General features: G+C 35.2%; 1 protein-coding gene across 13 annotated transcripts in view; it reads left to right on the top strand.

Moving 5' to 3' along the window:
• The window catches only part of GHR (growth hormone receptor), a 154,653-nt gene that overhangs the window by 75,609 nt on the left and 61,863 nt on the right, over positions 1-17,181 (top strand). For 11 of the 13 annotated variants that reach the window (XM_087958466.1, XM_087958469.1, XM_087958467.1 and 8 more), the window contains one exon: positions 4,251-4,331. The exons of the other annotated variants lie outside the window; for them this stretch is intronic. In XM_087958466.1, the coding sequence (XP_087814592.1) occupies positions 4,262-4,331 (70 nt within the window). In that variant the 5' untranslated portion in view covers positions 4,251-4,261. The remainder of the gene's footprint in view (positions 1-4,250; positions 4,332-17,181) is intronic. 13 annotated transcript variants of the gene reach the window in all.

Genomic DNA, 17,181 nt, shown 5'->3' with positions numbered 1-17,181 from the left:
AAAACTGGATGCGGTATTCCAAATGTTGTCTTAACCAGTGCTGTACTAGTACTTTACAAGTCCTTGATACTGTTTGTTTCTCTGTTGATGCAGTCAGGACTGCATTGGCTTTTTTTCGTAGCTGCAGCACACTGTTGGCTAATACTTAAGTGGTTGTCCACTAGATCCCTCTTACAGTTCCTGCTGTTGAGCTAGATACCACCTGCTCCATACTTGTGCATTTGGGTTTTCTTCCCTAAGTGTAATATCTTATGTTTGTTACCTGTGAATTGCATTTCGTAGGATAGAGCCCAGTATTCTAGTCTGTAAGATTCTTCTGGATCTTGAACCTATGGTGTTGGTTATTCCTCTCAGCTTGATGTTATCAAATTTGATGAATTCCTCTTTGATCACTCATCTGCTGCTTCCATCCTTAAACCATTGAAGATATTCCACAGGATTCTGTTTTCTTGCCTTTTTTTCTGGGATGATATTTTTTGCTCCCAAGATATAATCACACAGAAATTTGATATGGGAAAATAGACTTGCAAAACAACATTTACTTTTTCAAAGGAAGACAAAGTGGCAATCTGGGTCATGATTAAGAAGGAGAGACAGAGGAACCCATGGTTTGGTTGTTATTAAGTTTTCAAGCTCTGATACTTATTGTTGTGGTTCTCCGGCAGACGGTGCAGACGGCAGCAGAGTCAGATAGTGAGGATGAAAGGGGACCAGCTAGGGAGTCTGGAGAAAACTTGGATGAGGGTCCTGCGTTGGATGCAGGGATGGGGCCAGGACCATCTGAGAGTGGGTGCTGCCTTTGGAGCCTGGCAGCAGTGAGGCAGAGGACCCAGGGGAGCCTGTTCGCAGTGTACGTATACGCAGAGCTGCCAGAAGGCGAGAGCAGCTGAAGCAGAAGGGGCGACTTGGGAGTAAGGCTGGGAGGTGATTGCCTCTCCCATAAGGGATAAAAGTCAGACCTCAATGACAAAGAGCTTTGCAGGAAGCAAAGTAGATTCTGAGTCCTTTTTGAAGCTCTGGTTGGTTTTTTCTGGTACTTTGGTTGGTTTCTGTGATAATTGGAGACTTCTGTTTTTGGTAGCATTCCACAGCACTGAAAGGCATGTGCTTATCTTGGGGAATTGTTTATAATTAGTTCTGGCTGGGAATTAAAGTAATTCCTGCCGTTGTAATAAAATAGGTTTTGCTTTTAAAACAAGTTTGTGTTTAAGTACGTGTGATGAAGAACACTTATTACAATACAATACAAAATTGTGCAAAATGGAATTATAACAATATTTAAAGGAAAGCCAAGAGTTATCTACATTTATTTTATTTTATTTATTTATTTGATTTGCCAATTGTTTACAAGATAATAAGTATAAATGTATACATAGTTGTGAATACATGAAATGGGTACATATAAGAAAAATAAAAGAATAAGAGAAACAATAGGACAGGGACGGTAGGCACGTTGGTGCGCTTATGCACGCCCCCTACAGGCCTCTTAGGAAAGGGGTGAGGTCAATAGTAGACAGTCTAAGGTTAAAGTTTTTGGGGTTTGGGAAGAAACTACAGAGTCGGGTAGAGTATTCCAGACATTGACCACTCTATTGCTGAAGTCGTATTTCCTGCAATCAAGTTTGGTGCGGTTTACTTTGAGTTTGTATCTATTGTGTGCTCTTGTGTTGTTATGGTTGAAGCTGAAGTATTCATTGACAGGTAGGACATTGCAATGTATGATTTTATATACCATGCTTAAGTCAGACCGAAGACAGCGTAATTCAAGGTTTTCTAGTTCTAGAATTTCAAGTCTGGTGGCATAAGGTATTCTACAACGAGTAGAGGAGTGGAGAACTGTTCTTGTGAAATATTTCTGGACTTTCTCAATTGTGCTAATATCAGATACGTAATGTGGGTTCCAGACTGATGAACTGTATTCGAGTATTGGTCTAGCAAATGTTTTGTATGCTCTGGTTAGTAGTGTGATATTACCAGAGAAAAAGCTACGTAGGATTAGGTTAACAACTCTTAATGCCTTTTTGGCTATGTAGTTGCAGTGGGCTCTAGCACTTAGATCATTAGAGGTGAGTATTCCAAGGTCCTTTACAGAGCATGGGTCAACAAGATCTTGACTATTCAGCTTGTATTTTATTTTCTGATTTTTTTGCCAATATGTAAGACAGCATTTATTTGTTGAGATTTGAAGTTGCCATTTGTTTGACCATTCTGATACATAGTCAAGATCTTTTTGTAGGGTAGCAGTATTGTCTGTGGTATTGAACAGCTTTACATCATCAGCGAAGAGAAGCGCAATTGCTCTTAATATGATCACAGAGGTCGTTTATGTAGAGTATGAAGAGAGTTGGTCCTAGAACACTGCCTTGGGGAACACCACTATTGATAGGTACTGGATTTGATAGGACGCTCCCGATTTTGACCATTTGTTGTCTGTTTGACAGGAATGCTTCTATCCAGTTATTCAGTTGTATATATATTCTATCCAGTTATTCAGTTGTATACATGTATAAATACAGCATAATGTGGGCTAATGAAGATAATTCATTGTTGCTCACACTTGCCATTGGTTCAGCAAGTTGGTTTTTAGCCCAACTTAAAGGGAAAAACCTGTGAGTCCATTTGTAACAGCAGAGAGTTGTGGAGAGTTTTAATTCTTTCCAACTGGCACGTAGCTCTGGGGGGAGTCCTTCAAAGCCAGCACTGTGGTGTCGAAATCTCCCCGTGATCCCTTTTGCATAGAAAGAAATATCACACTGTTTTTTTCTCTTCTCGGTATTGTCAGGCTTACCATGAGGTAGTCTGAAAAGAATGCATAAATGCATTGCCAGGACAGAACAATAGGCTTTCCTAGGGAATCATAAAAAATGGAATAATTCTCAAGCTTCTCTTGACAGTCTTGTATAATATTAAACATGGAACCCACAAACATTCTCCATAATATATAATATCTTGAGGCATGATTTTCTTGGCTAGTCTAGTAGTTGCCTGCCTTTTTGAAGCCTTGTGCCAGGGGAATCCCCTGCTTAGAGTCAAGTTGAAACACCCAAGACATATTGAATTCAGAAGGAGAGATTTAAGCTGCTGGAATCAAGCAGCTTTCCAAGATCATAATTGTTTATATTCCTATTTGGAAAAGATCAATTCAAGTTTCCAGAACCTGGAACTCTCCAGATATGTCAAGATTAATTCTAGATTTCCAGCTGTTTGGTGGTTGTTATAGGAGAAGTTTGAGCTTTTGACCAAATAATTTTGAGCTTTTGTCTGTATACTATATAGGTAGGGCTGTGCTTGCAGCTTAGCTACTATATGGGTCAAAGTTCTCCTAATTCAGGTTCGGCTATGCAAGATAGAAGATGATGGTGCTTTGCTGTTTCTGCTTCTTTTCTTCTTAATTTTTTGTTCCTTTCTACTGAATCTAAAGCTCCAGCGATAGGGTATCTGTCCATCACTTTCTGAACATACCAAAAGGTATGAAAGCTTTGATTGTGGGCATACATTTCTTTCCCCAACACAAGGTCAAAACACTCTGCTTGTGTCATCCAGCAATTGAATCATAGCACATACTTTCTCTTCATGGAGAAGCTACATATCCTTCCATTACACTATAACTTATCTGGTTTCCTATTCTTCCCCTTTTGAAAAAATCCAGTGGGAGAAAATTCTTCAGAGTGCCTTCCTTTGGGATTTCTTGAAAGTATGGGTAAACCCCCCCCCACCCTCCACCCCCAGAGATATGCTTATCCAGTGGAAGACAGAATAGTCTGTCTTTTCATTCAATAAGTATAATAACAGCAAAAGAATGCAATCCAAATTTTCTGTTTAAAAAACGGTAACACAAAATCTCTTGCCTATGAGAATTGATAGAAAAAGGACTTTTTTTCTGCATGGCACTGGTATAATAGTATATTTCTACTGTATGGAGAGATAAAGGGACTTGGTAACAAAACATTTGAAGACCCTCAACAGGAATGCCCAAGTTTCTTTGATGATAATGTTATTGGTAGAAAATGAAAGCATGTCCTGGATTGTCTTCCATTTACAGGTCAGCAACCTCATAATTTATTGTCGCTTAGAGTTTCAATATGTAATAAAAATTTATAAAGCCATAATATTTATTGTAATCTAGTCCCTTCATAGATTGTTGGCATTATTCCATCCAGTTCACCACTAAAGCTGCAGAGAACTGAAATAGTGTTTCCGTTTTGTAAATATAATGAGATTTATACCATTATCTTTTTCTGCAATTGCAGAATCCAGAGGAATGGATCTTTGGTTGTTGCTGTTTACGTTGGCTCTGGCATCTGCGAACAGTTCTTTTTCCACAATGAAACGTGAGTTTGAATGCTTTTGAGAAAGAGGTATTAACAATGTTTGCGGTACTTAGCAAAAGAAATTTCAACATTAAGTCTATGCTATAATTATTCTCAGCACGAGCTGTTGCTATACCAAGTTCTATTTTTATTTTTACTTCACATTACTTTGAACTAGATACCGTGTTTCTCACATAATAAGGCCAGGCCTTATTTTTTTGAGCCCGAAAAAACGGCTAGGCCGTCTTTTAGAGGGTGACTAATTCCCCCTTGCATCCTCGCCACCAGCCGCTCTATGAAAGCAACTGGTTTTATAGACTTGTACAGAATACAACATTTGCCTACCGAAAGACAATGCCATTTCAGTGACTTTGATTGTCACATTCAGTGACATCGCTGATGAATTGACAAAGGTGCTACACTACTAAAGGAACAACCCAACCTCCAACAAGAGAAGCTATGTAAGAACACTATTAAATGAGCATAAATTCATTGCAGCATCATGAAGAAGAATGTTTATTTTTATTTTAGATTTTTTTTATCCCACCTTTATTGTTTTTATAAATAACAGACAGCAAATATACTTTTTTCCCTCTGCTGACTACCCACAGTTCTGTTGCTTATGTCTATTATTCATGAGTGTGATCACCTTTGGCCTTCTCATCTGTTCCACTACTTTCTGGTTGATGATGATGATGATTACTGCTTTGTTGTTTTGCATGCACTCTGCCAAGAACTTATGCATCAGAGACAAATTCTGTGTTTCTAACCACACTTGGCTAATAAAGTATTCTATCTATTCTGTGAGGTGAGTTGGGCTGAAAGTGACTGGCCCAAAGTCATCTAACATGCCTAAAGCAGGATTAGAGCTCATAGTTTCCATTCTAATACCTTAACTACCAGACCAAAATTTGTTATAGATAAAATTCTATTATAACTATTTGTAACAAAGGACTAAATCCATTTTGCAGCTGCAGAAAGCTGGGTGTTTTTTCCCCCAGTGCCCATTAAAGATGATGTAAAGCTGTTCAATACCACAGACAATACTGCTACCCTACAAAAAGATCTTCCCCTTATTTCTGAATGCATATTTTAAAATAAATGGCTTACATAAATTTGGGGAACTTGTTGATGACCCAAGCTCTAAAGGACCTTGGAATACTCACCTCTAATGATTTATGCCCAAAACACATGCTGGGCCTTCCTATTGGTGGAGGCCGTATTGTTGGAGAAACACGGTAGTCTGTGAATTAAGCATCAGCACCTGCAGGAAAATATCATAATGGTTCGATCTAAGCCAAAATCTAAGAAGGTGGGATTATGGCCCACCTAAAAGCTAATGGCAGAAAGCAACTGGTTTTATAGACTTGTACAGAATACAACATTTGCCTACCGAAAGACAATGCCATTTCAGTGACTTTGATTGTCACATTCAGTGACATCGCTGATGAATTGACAAAGGTACAACCCAACCTCCAACAAGAGAAGCTATGTAAGAACACTATTAAATGAGCATAAATTCATTGCAGCAATCTTTACTCTTCTTTTGAAGAAGAAGAATGTTTATTTTTTATTTTAGATTTTTTTTATCCCACCTTTATTGTTTTTATAAATAACCCAAGACAGCAAATATACCTAATACTCCTTCCTTCTCCTATAGATGCAGAGACGGGGTTTTTTCTCCTCTGCTGAACACTACATTTCCACAGTTCTGTCTTATGTCTATTATTCATGTAGTGTGATCATATTACTTTTATCCTTCTCATCTGTTCCACTACTTTCTCTATTGGTGGTATGATGATGATGATGATGATGATGATGATGATGATGATGATGATTACTGCTTTGTTGTTTTGCATGCACACTAAGAACTTATGCATCAGAGACAAATTCTGTGTTTCTAACCACACTTGGCTAATAAAGTATTCTATCTATTCTGTGAGGTGAGTTGGGCTGAAAGTGACTGGCCCAAAGTCATCTAACATGCCTAAGGCAGGATTAGAGCTCATAGTTTCCATTCTCATACCTTAACTACCAGACCAAAATTTGTTATAGATAAAATTCTATTATAACTATTTGTAACAAAGGACTAAATCCATTTTTTGCAGCTGCAGAAAGCTGGGTGTTTTTCCCCCCAGTGCCCATTAAAGAAAACCACCGTGCTAACAGTAGCAAAGTTTCCCATCAGTTCCTTGGCTCAGGCAAATTCCAGTTAAGAGTGAGAAGCAGCTTGTTCTTAAATTTTGCTGTTGGTGGGTGAGAAATTGAGACTTAAAGATTTAAGAAAGAGGTTGGTTGAATCATGCAAGATCAGAGTGGGTTATTTGTTGAGGCTAGAAGGCAGAGCTAGCTCATTGGGGGACTTCAACTCTCAGAATTCAGAAAGTTGAAATCCACACAACTTACGATTGCTAAGGATGAAAAACACTGGTCTATGAACTGATGTACAAATCCATATACAATTAGTGCAGTTATGCCAGAAAGGAAAAGCAATCAATTGAGTCTTTACAGCTATATTTTACTATCCTCCCCCCAACCCCAGGACTGCATTAAGACCCCCACTGTAAGCCCTTTTATTTTTGTAAGGCCTCTTTACAGTAGTAATTCAGATCAGTAGTGGGATTCAAAATTTTTTTTACTACCGGTTCTGTGGACATGGCTTGGTGGGTGTGGCAGGGGAAGGATAATGTAAAATCTCCAGTATTTGCCGGTTCTACTCAAAATTTCTATTACCGGTTCTCCAGAACTGGTCAGAACCTGCTGAATACCACCTCTGATTCAGATCCGTATGAGATTATAAAGGTAATATCTGTTGTAGGAGACTTTCTTTTGTCCAGGGGATCGTGTCTGTGTCTGTGTATTCTCTAACTTTCTGCTGGCTGCTCTTTTGCTGTTATGAGACTATTCCGTGACAACTGACTGGTTCATGCATTTGAGACTTAAAAGCAAATAAGCACACATCTTTCTTTTTTCCCCCGATGTGGAAACTCAAATAAACCTAATGAAGTGGTAGTATTATCTTAGGTATATTTAATTTTAAGCTATACAAGTATTGATTTTGTTACTTTTCATATTTTCATGATGTGGTTTAATTAAAACATGTTTATAAGCTCTAAAAGCCACATAGCTCTGAATAGTCAGTGCTATGAAATAATCTAAAATGAATTAACATTTTGAAGGATGTCTTGGCAATCATTAATTCAGGCAAAAGCTTCTCCCACATTTGGTCACTTGTCAATTAGAACATCAAATGTGTATGTGAACTGGTCATCCTGTGTTTTGAATGAGAATGTAATTTCCTCCTTCCATGCCACATAATATCATATCAAGACATTTCTGATATTCAGTAGATCACTGAAACCCAAATGCGTAGGCAGTGATCTATTGCTTTTAATTGCATTTTCAATTAATATTAAATCAAATCAAATCACTGTTTGTGGAAGAGAGATACTTAGCATATTGCTCAAAGAACAAAATTCCCTGAAAAAAATATGCCCTTGATATAAAATGAAATGCTTTTTCTTGTATGAGAATACTTGAAGATTTCATTAAAACCATTCTATAGAATAAGTCATACAGATTGCTCCAGCCAATTTCCTCTGTAAAGTGGATTATTTAATGCACTTTGTAGAGGAAACTGGAGAATATAAGCTTGGGAACAGGCCATGGAATAATATATTAGCAAGTTTTTTTAAAAAAAATCTTAGCTGGACACATATTGTTTTGTTTTCTGGAGTAAAGTTGGATCCAATTATAAAACTGCCATCATGTCCTTGTTATAGTAATAATTCATTTATGGGACAGGGAATGGATTTTTCAAGAGCACATCATCAAGAAAAACAAAGCTGCCTTTGGACATCTTGATTAAAACAGATGTTGTTTTATTCTTTCCTGATCTACTATTGTAGAAAGTAGATGCAGAAGGAACTTGAATCTCCTGCCATAACTTAATGAGTTTAGTAAGTTTTATAATGAAATGTTTAGATGCATTGAATGCTCAGGGAAAGAACATAACAAATATAAAGAACCAGACAGAAAATTATTAGCAGATAGAAAGACCAATAGTATAGTTACAGTCTTTGCTTCTTTAAGAAAGATGGACTGCAACTCTAGATGGGGAATTCTGGGAGTTGAAGTCCACCTCTTTGAAAGTGGCTAAGGTTAAGAAACTGGTTTAATGACACATTATTTTATATGCTGGTCTTGCAGAGTAAAGATGGGGCACCCTATTTTGCTATCTTCTTTGTCTTCTGTTGTTGAATACATGCACATATTTTAAGGAAAGCCTTTAGAATCCAGCAGGTGGGATTGTAAGGTTTAAAATAAGAGCTTTCCTTGTTGTCATTACCAAGAATCACCTTATATAACTAAATTCTAGAGTTACTATTTACCCCTTCTGGATTTAATATATTTTGACACTTAAGAAATTAAAATCTAAAACTTCGGAAAAGAGTTCAGAGCTTAGTTCAGGCTTTCAGCTTTCCAAAGATTGTCCTTCAGACGAAATAACTAAAATCCAGGAATTTCATGGGAAGGGGAAAGTGACTGACATTTAAGACATGCCTATAGTATGTCGATATGTCTGTAGTATATTGCTTTTTTAGGTTAATCAAATGCATAGATTTTAGATTAAATTGGTATTTGCAGGAAAGAAAAATAAATATTGGTTATTTGTTTGAAATAACAAATCCAGTTGTTAAAATCAAAACTGTTTCCCAACACAAATGTATCATGTTAGTCCTTATCCCTTACCCCTAGGCAACCTTTTGAATTGGACATATAAAGAATTCAAACTTCAGAGCTGCTACTAACTACACTATAGCCTCACTCTTAAATATAGTAAATATGCAGAAATATATGCAAACAATGCATCCCATAAAACTGTACGAGCTTGATAGCTTTGCTTGGTAACAATTTCTTTTATTGCTTTTACCACATTCACTATCCTAAATTGCTAGAGGCTGCCAAAAATGCAAAAAATGCCTCAAAATGTCAAGCTCAGATTTGACAAACAAGTCCCTAAATCTCCAGGCATCCAATGTAATCTACAGTTCTCAAGGGTGTTACAGTTTTTTTGTAGAGCTTAGTTAGATCTAGTATTTTTTTTCCAAAATAAATGTGCTATTGCCATTTTTCTCTAGCATCATATGTTAAAAATGTTCAAATTGTTAAAAATGAATTATTGTTAGTAAGAAGAAATTGTTCTATGATGTTCTTGACATTGACCGAAAGTGGCTAGGATAATAAAGTTAAAAGGCAGCTGAGTCACATGTAAGCTATTGCTAATACATTTTGCAAAGATGTGGAACCATTATTTGCAGATATAACCTGTCAGTGTTGTGCTGTGATCAGCACAGCTGCTGTTTGCAATGAGAGCTCAGTACTTTGCCACCTCTAGCAACCCACAGAACATTATTCAACTTATTAATGGTGCTACTGGTATTCCTGATGGAATGATGGTGATTTCATGTATCCAAAAGAAAGGAAACCTGTACAATGCAAAATCATGGTTGGATGATTCTGACCACATTTAAGGTTAGAACATATTTACTATATTGAATCAGTTGCTCCGTCAGTGTTTCTCAACCTTGGCAATTTTGAGTCCCGTAAAACTTCCCCAGCCAGCATGGGATCTTAAGATTTCCAAGGTTGAAAAACACAGTTTTATGTATTTGACTGAAATCAGTGGCAGTATCTAAGCAAATTTAGCTGATCTTGAAAAGCAAGGTCGGGTTTGGTTAATGCTTGATTGGGAGAATGTGAATAAATCTCAGGATTGTAGACTAGAGGGGGAGATTAAAAAACATTCCTCAAAAAATAAATGTAACTACATCCATATTGTTTCCAAGAATCAACTTGGGTCCATATAACTCAACAGAGACTTATTTCAATGTCTTTATTTACTATTTTTAACTGTAAATCTGAAATTTTGGATTGAAATAGTGAAATTAGGAACCATTCCTGAGCTAAATCAGATGTAGATCTAATATAATGTTGCACTTATAATATCTTTGGAAGTGGAACATGGCCTCTGTATTCCTTGAAGCCTTAAGTCAGGAACCAACAATCTTTTCAGGCATTCAGACATTGGGATCTTATAGTTGGAGAAGCCTGAAAGGCTGAAATCTTATGAAGTAATTAAATCTGATTTGCAGATGAAGACCAAAACAACGAGCCAGTTATTATGTAGTACTATTCTATTTGTCAGGTAAAAACAAAGGAAAAAAACAAACAGTTAAAGGATTCTTAAAATTATAATGATGTTTACTTTGAATTTATGGTGAGAGGGCGGGGCAAAACAGCTTAGAGAGGGCTGTAAAGCACTATAAAGCGGTATATAAGTCTAAGTGCTATTGTTATTTGGCTGAGATTACATATTAAAAGCTCAGATCAAAAAGTATCATCTCACAGATTGTGAGTACATGGCAATCTTCTATGAGAGCCAAAGTCCATCAAGATTGCAAAATTCTTGCTTGAAATCTGGAGCATAACATGGGAACATTAATTTGCTGCAATGTTTGTTCATCTTGTGGATTTTCAGTCAGTTTTTAAAGTAACTTTTATTCATTTTTGGAGGGTTGAGTTGATTATCACATGGCCAGTCTCTGGTCAAAAATCTTGTCCTTTCATCTACTTTACTTTCCTCAAAAGCATCAGGCAGAAATATAGCTATTGTAAGATATGGACTACAGGGACTTCGGGAAATATTGTTCTCCGGTGTGTCAGAGTTCCTTCTGTGCTCTTAACTACTTGGCAGAATTAAAGTTTATAGGATTCCTTGTGCTAAAATCAATGTTATTGCAACATAAAGTTGATGAATTAAAAGTTTCTAAACTGTATGTCCTTCATCTTGTTTTGCATGGTTAAGGTGGTCTCCTCAGACACTAGATACAAAAAGCAACAACAAGGTATTTTCAGTACAGAGCTCCAATTAAGATAAAAGGTTCTTTGAAGCTGGGAATGAGAGAGGGAAGGGAAAGGATTTGTTTTTTTCTTTTCTTTTCTTTCCCTTTGTTGACAACTAAGAGATTTAAGCAAGAAATCGGCAAAATTCCACTTTGACAGTAACAGATATTTAAGCTGAAAATAAAATGTCAAAGGGACAATAAAGATTTCTGGATTCTCAAAAAGAAGGAAAAAACAAAAGAGTGGGATCTGGAAAAAGGGAGGAGACCACTTGGAAGTGAAAGGAATTAACAATGAAACTTTAACAAGATTCCTAAAAGATACAATTTAACTGAAACTTTGTAATAAGATAAGAGAACCCCAGGAAGAGAAAGTAGAAAAAAGAATCAAGAAGAAACAGCTTTGGATTATTTGGATTACTAGGTGATTTTTGTATTTTTGGCTATTGGATCTAAAGGACTAAAATTAATCGGGTGATTGTTTAAAAGTTTTTAAAATGGTATCACTCTTGGAAGAATTGAGAATGGAACTTAAAAAACAGAAAGAAGATGCACAAGAAGGAAGAGGTTCTTTTGGCTTCGTATTTCAATTTTTAGAAATGGAGATCCTGAACTATAAGAAACAACAAGAAATGTCTGTAGAACAAGAAGGGCGGGACAAAGAAGAAGCCATCTTCAATGACCAAGTATTTCTATGTGGGGAAAAGAAAGGAAAGGGGGGAAAGAGAGTGAAACATTTAAGATCCGAAAAAACAACCCCCAAAAATAATAGTTTGAAAAGTAATTATAACATTAGGAAGAAACAGAAGAGAGGATTACAAAAGAGAGAAGGGGTCAAAAAGGGAAGGGAGAAGAAGAGGGAAAGGAAAAGAAATGATAAAGGACAGAACCAGGACATAGAGAAACAGGGAAAACGTACAAGACACAGAGATAATGGGTGAAAACTTAATTGAAAGGGGGATTCTGCAAGAGTACATAAGATAGTATTGTTATATTAGAAATAGAAATGAACTTTGAAAATATGAAACAAGTGTGATTAAAATGATAGATAAAATACTCATTGTAATGTAATGGAATGTTTAATAAATAAATGAAATAAAGAGAATGAGAGAATGAAATTAGGAAAGGAGGGGTACATTTTAATTGTTATAAATGTGCTATAAAAATTTAAGTGAAGAGGAATATGAAAGAAACATGAAAAAAATTATGGAAATATTATAAGTGTTCCTAGAAGTATGATACCCTATTGAAAAGAAATGTTAAAGATATCAAAGATTATAACTAACATTAATGCTAGAGCTGAATTGGAATAGAATAAGTATTTTATTTATTATTGTATTATATATATATTTTCTCTTTAAGAACTTAGTGCGTATTTTAAGAATGTACCAAGCAGAATTCGACTGGAAGTTATGTGTTATATTGAATGTTATAATTGTAAAGGCATAAATTGAAGTTTAAATAAGAGTTGAATGGATAAAAATTAAAAGATACAAAGGTGTCATACTCCAATTAGTAACTACAGGGAAAAATTTTGTTTAATGAGAAAAGAAAATATGAAATTGAAACAGGACAGACAAAAGTATAAATATGATGACTAGAAAGGTATTGAAACTTAGAAAAAGATATATATAATTGAATTTAGAAAGGAATGAGATAATTAAAAGTAATATTGAGAAAACTAAGGGAAGGGAAAAATTATTGAGAAAATGTTAAAATAGTAATAAGATATGGAATAGAACACAAAGATGAATATGAAATTGAATTTGTGTCTGTATGGAGAAGTGATAACCCGGGACCATGCTATTCTCAAAAAAAGAAATTTTACTTGTAATATGTTTTGTGAAAACCCAAATAAAATTTTTATTAAAAAAAAAAAAAGATCAAAGGTTAACAAGCCATAGGATGTCCTCTCCAACATGCTGCATTTGCCAGAGGAAAATTTTATAAAAAATCCTCATTGTAATCCAGAAAGAAAGATCTTATTATTTATTATTCCACAGGGGAGCATCTTATTGATTAAATTTAGTTGCAAGTAATGGACTTCAAGCTAGATATCAAGGGGAACTTCTTGATTATATGAGGTGTCAACCAATAATGACTTTTCATTCACTAGAGGTCTTTAGGCAGGGCTGGATGATCTTCTGTCATAGATACTTCAGTTGATCCAGGACTGATTAGGGAGATTGGACAAGATGTCTTCTCAGATGCCTTCCACCTCAGTGGTTCTAATCCTTACCCTTCAGTATGCAGCAGATCTTTAGCTAAACTGAGAAGTTGAAACAACATCCTAAAAAAATGCAATACCTTCTGTATTGTCTTTTTTAATTGAAAATTATTATAATATAAAATACCAAAAAAAAAAGATAAAAGAGGAGTGTTGGGGGGGAAAGAAAAGGGAAGGGAATGCCAAGTAAAGAGGAAAGAAAAAAACCAGTGACTTCTAACTTTTTAAGTGCAATAAAATACAAAATACAATTACAACCCCAACTTTCTATTTTACATATTCAGTAAATACTACCCATTTCTATAACTAATTTAACAGACTAATTTAATCCAAAATCAAATATTTTTTCCCAAGTGTAAAGTCCAAACGTGGTTTCCAAATACAACAAAATGGGATACATGTTTTCTTTAATTAAAGCAGTTAATTTTGCCATCTCTACTAGCTCCATCAGTATTTTATCCATTCTTTACATTGTGGGGATTGACATATCTATATTTTTGTGCATATAGAATTCTCACTGCAGCTAATATACCATATATAATACCAGAGTTTCATTTTTTAAAAGCTCATTGTCCAATAGTCATAAAAGAAAAACTTCTGTTTTCAATTTTCTATTTGTTTTAAGCATCTTCTGAATTAAAGCATAAATCTAGCCCCATTTTTCTTTTATTGTAAACTCACCAAAGATGATAGAAAGTACCTTCTTTACAATCACATTCCCAACAACCATTAGAAACAGCTTTATACATCTTCGACAATTTCTCGGGTGCTAGATATCCACAGTGCACCATTTAAAAGTTTTCTTTCAGCTTAAAATTCAATGTAAATTTCAAACCATTCATCCAACACAATCTAACATATAAATTGGGCCAGTTTGAGCTAAAAACACAGAAAAAAGGAAAAATGTCTGCCAACAGCTGTATTATCCTCTGGCTGCCAAGAGCTGGTTTGTTTTCCTGATGTACAGGAAGTCATTGACTTACAACAATTCATTTAGTGACCCTTCAAATTTATAATGGCACTGAAAAAGTGATTTATGACTATTTTTCACACTTATGACCTTTGTAGCATCCCCATGCTCATATGATCAAAATTCAGATGCAAACCTATGACTGTTACAACATCTCCATGGTCACATGATTTACATTTGGATGCTTGACAACTGATTCATATTTATGACAGTTGCAGTGTCCCGGAGTCATGTGATAATCTTTTGTGATCTTCTGACAAGCAAAGTCAAGGAGGAAGCCAGATTCTCACTTAACAAACGTGTGCCTAACTTAATAAATGTTGTGATCCACTTAACAAATGTGACAAGAAAAGTTGTAAAATGGGACAAAACTCACTTAACAAATTTATCACTTAGCAACATAAAATCTGGCCTCAATTGTGGTCGTAAGTCGAGGACTACCTGTGTTGGATGGTGTTCATGACCATAATCTCTAGCAAGGGTGCCTCTTGCCTTGGGCAATTTAAGAGGATCATTTTCTTTTCCGAAAATCTCATAACACATATAACAATGAAATATTTATTGAGCTGTAATGCAGTAAAAGTAGCAAATGATATGTGAGTTCTATATTTTCTTTGTCCCTCACTGCGTTTTAAACTTCTGTAACTCAATGAAGGAATGCAAACATTGTGTAATGTTGCAGCTGAAATTATTCACTGTGTCTGAAACAAACAAACCATTGTAAAGAGCCTTGGATGCTGAAATGTTTTCTAGTTACTGAAGTAGCCTCTTGTTGTTTTTCTCCTTTAAAGCAATTCAACTATCAACTTTCATAAAAGCAATAAAATACAAACTAACGTAATGGAGAAAAAGAGGAGGGGATAAAAGGTAAAAATTTTAAAGTAACAAAAACAATACATAAATTGGGACCTCTGACTTTTTTCAACAGAGACAATTATGAAATACAATATCTTCTCTCTAGAATTAAGTAAATAATATCCATACCTAAACATTTTTAAAATGTTAATAACTAATATTCAAAAGTTCTTAGTTTAACTATATTCTTACAGTAGTTTAACATATAAAAACCTACAAATAAACCATAACCATATAGCTAACATCCACAATATTAGTTCAATCACATCAAATCTAATCCTCAAACCCCAAAGTCAAAATCAACTTTTAACAACTGTTTTAAATACAAAGCCTGCATTTTAAAACATAAAAAGGAAATTATCTCAATATTGGTTGTAATTTGCTTTAAACAATGATGGTTAATTTATCACTGCCTTTATGACACTCCCACAGTCCAAGGCAGTATACCTCTTTAATGCTAATTGCTAGAGGGACAAATGAAGGCATTTTACATTTAATCTGTACTATTTATTGTGACACATACCAGTAATGGTCAGGCACTATTTTGAAACAGCTATGTTGGCAGTCTGAGAAGACAATAAGAATGGAACTTGACAATGGCACCTAAGTCTATTTAGTTACTCTAAATTGTGGCACAAAAAATGAAGTAATTCTCTTTCACGAGGGGCAAAGGTGAGATGAAATGCCACTGTAACCACTTCCTACTTATCTTGCTTTGTTTGATGTGTTTTTCTTTTGTTTTCATGCTTTCCAAATCCAACCATCACTCTCATCTGCTGCTCATTCTTTGGCACACTTATTACTTTTCCATTCTTTCAGTTTGGCTTAGAGTAGGCTTCTTATGCATACTTGCTCCTAGGATATCAAAGGTGTCTCCAAATGAACAGATGCTCCCTGACAGCAGGCTTATATTTAGCGAGAGTCTGAGGATATGGCGATCTAAGATCATGTTTCTCATTGCTGACAAAAGATTTCTCATTTCCCAATTGGATATTCTATCTGCCTACCCAGGTAATATACAGTAAAATGGGATTCAGTAACTGGTGTGATGTAAACTGAAGCTGGCCCAATAACTTACCAAATTAAAAAAATGAAGTTATAGATGAACAAATACAGGGAGTACTCAATTTATGACTGGTTAATTCGAGATCATTCAAAATTATGACAGATTCCCCCCCAAAAGTACTTAGGACTCATTATGACTTATTTTGAAATTACAGCCATGTGTTGACACTTTTTGCACTTGGCAATTGGATCTCCTTTGCAGGATCCCATGGTCATGTGACCACGATTTTCAATGTTTTCTGCCAGTTTCCAGTGTTTATTTTATGTTTCTGGCAAAAGAAAAACATTCATTGGGAATAATGGATTCATTGAATGACAATGGTATTACCTTTGGTTCACTTAACATCAACCACAAATTTGTCATAAAGTTAGGTCTGACCTCATGGTGACCAGCTTAAAGACCACAATTTACAAATATAATTCCAAGCTCAATTATGGTAATAAGTCAAGGACTACCTGTATAACTTGGCTTTAAGCACTGTAGGGCCCAGAATGACCTTCTGAGCAGACCAAGTTATCTCATTTGCTTCTGTTATTATTTTATTATCTGTAACATTGTTGAGATTTAAGAGAACAATCAGTTCTAGAAATTGGGAGTGAAAATGGATGACAGAAGCTTAATTTTTGAAGTATAACTCAAAATTTTACTAAAGAAAACACTTTCAACTTTTTAAAATATATCTTTTTATAGTAAATATTTCAGAAAAATGTTTACAAAGCAATCTTTTTTAAAAACAAAAGTTTTGAGATGCAAAACAATACAAAAACCAGCATGGGTCCATGATTCTTCTGCTTTTTGAATCAGTAAAATGCTATTTTTTAATTCTTCATGGGATTCATAATTGAGCA

The sequence above is a fragment of the Notechis scutatus genome, chromosome 2 (genome assembly GCF_049901735.1).
Source record: "Notechis scutatus isolate UNSWTSFEM ecotype Mainland chromosome 2, rNotScu1.2, whole genome shotgun sequence".
Classification (NCBI taxonomy): Eukaryota; Metazoa; Chordata; class Lepidosauria; order Squamata; family Elapidae; genus Notechis; species Notechis scutatus.
Note: the sequence above shows the minus strand (reverse complement) of the source record. Positions and strands in the feature narration are given on the sequence as shown.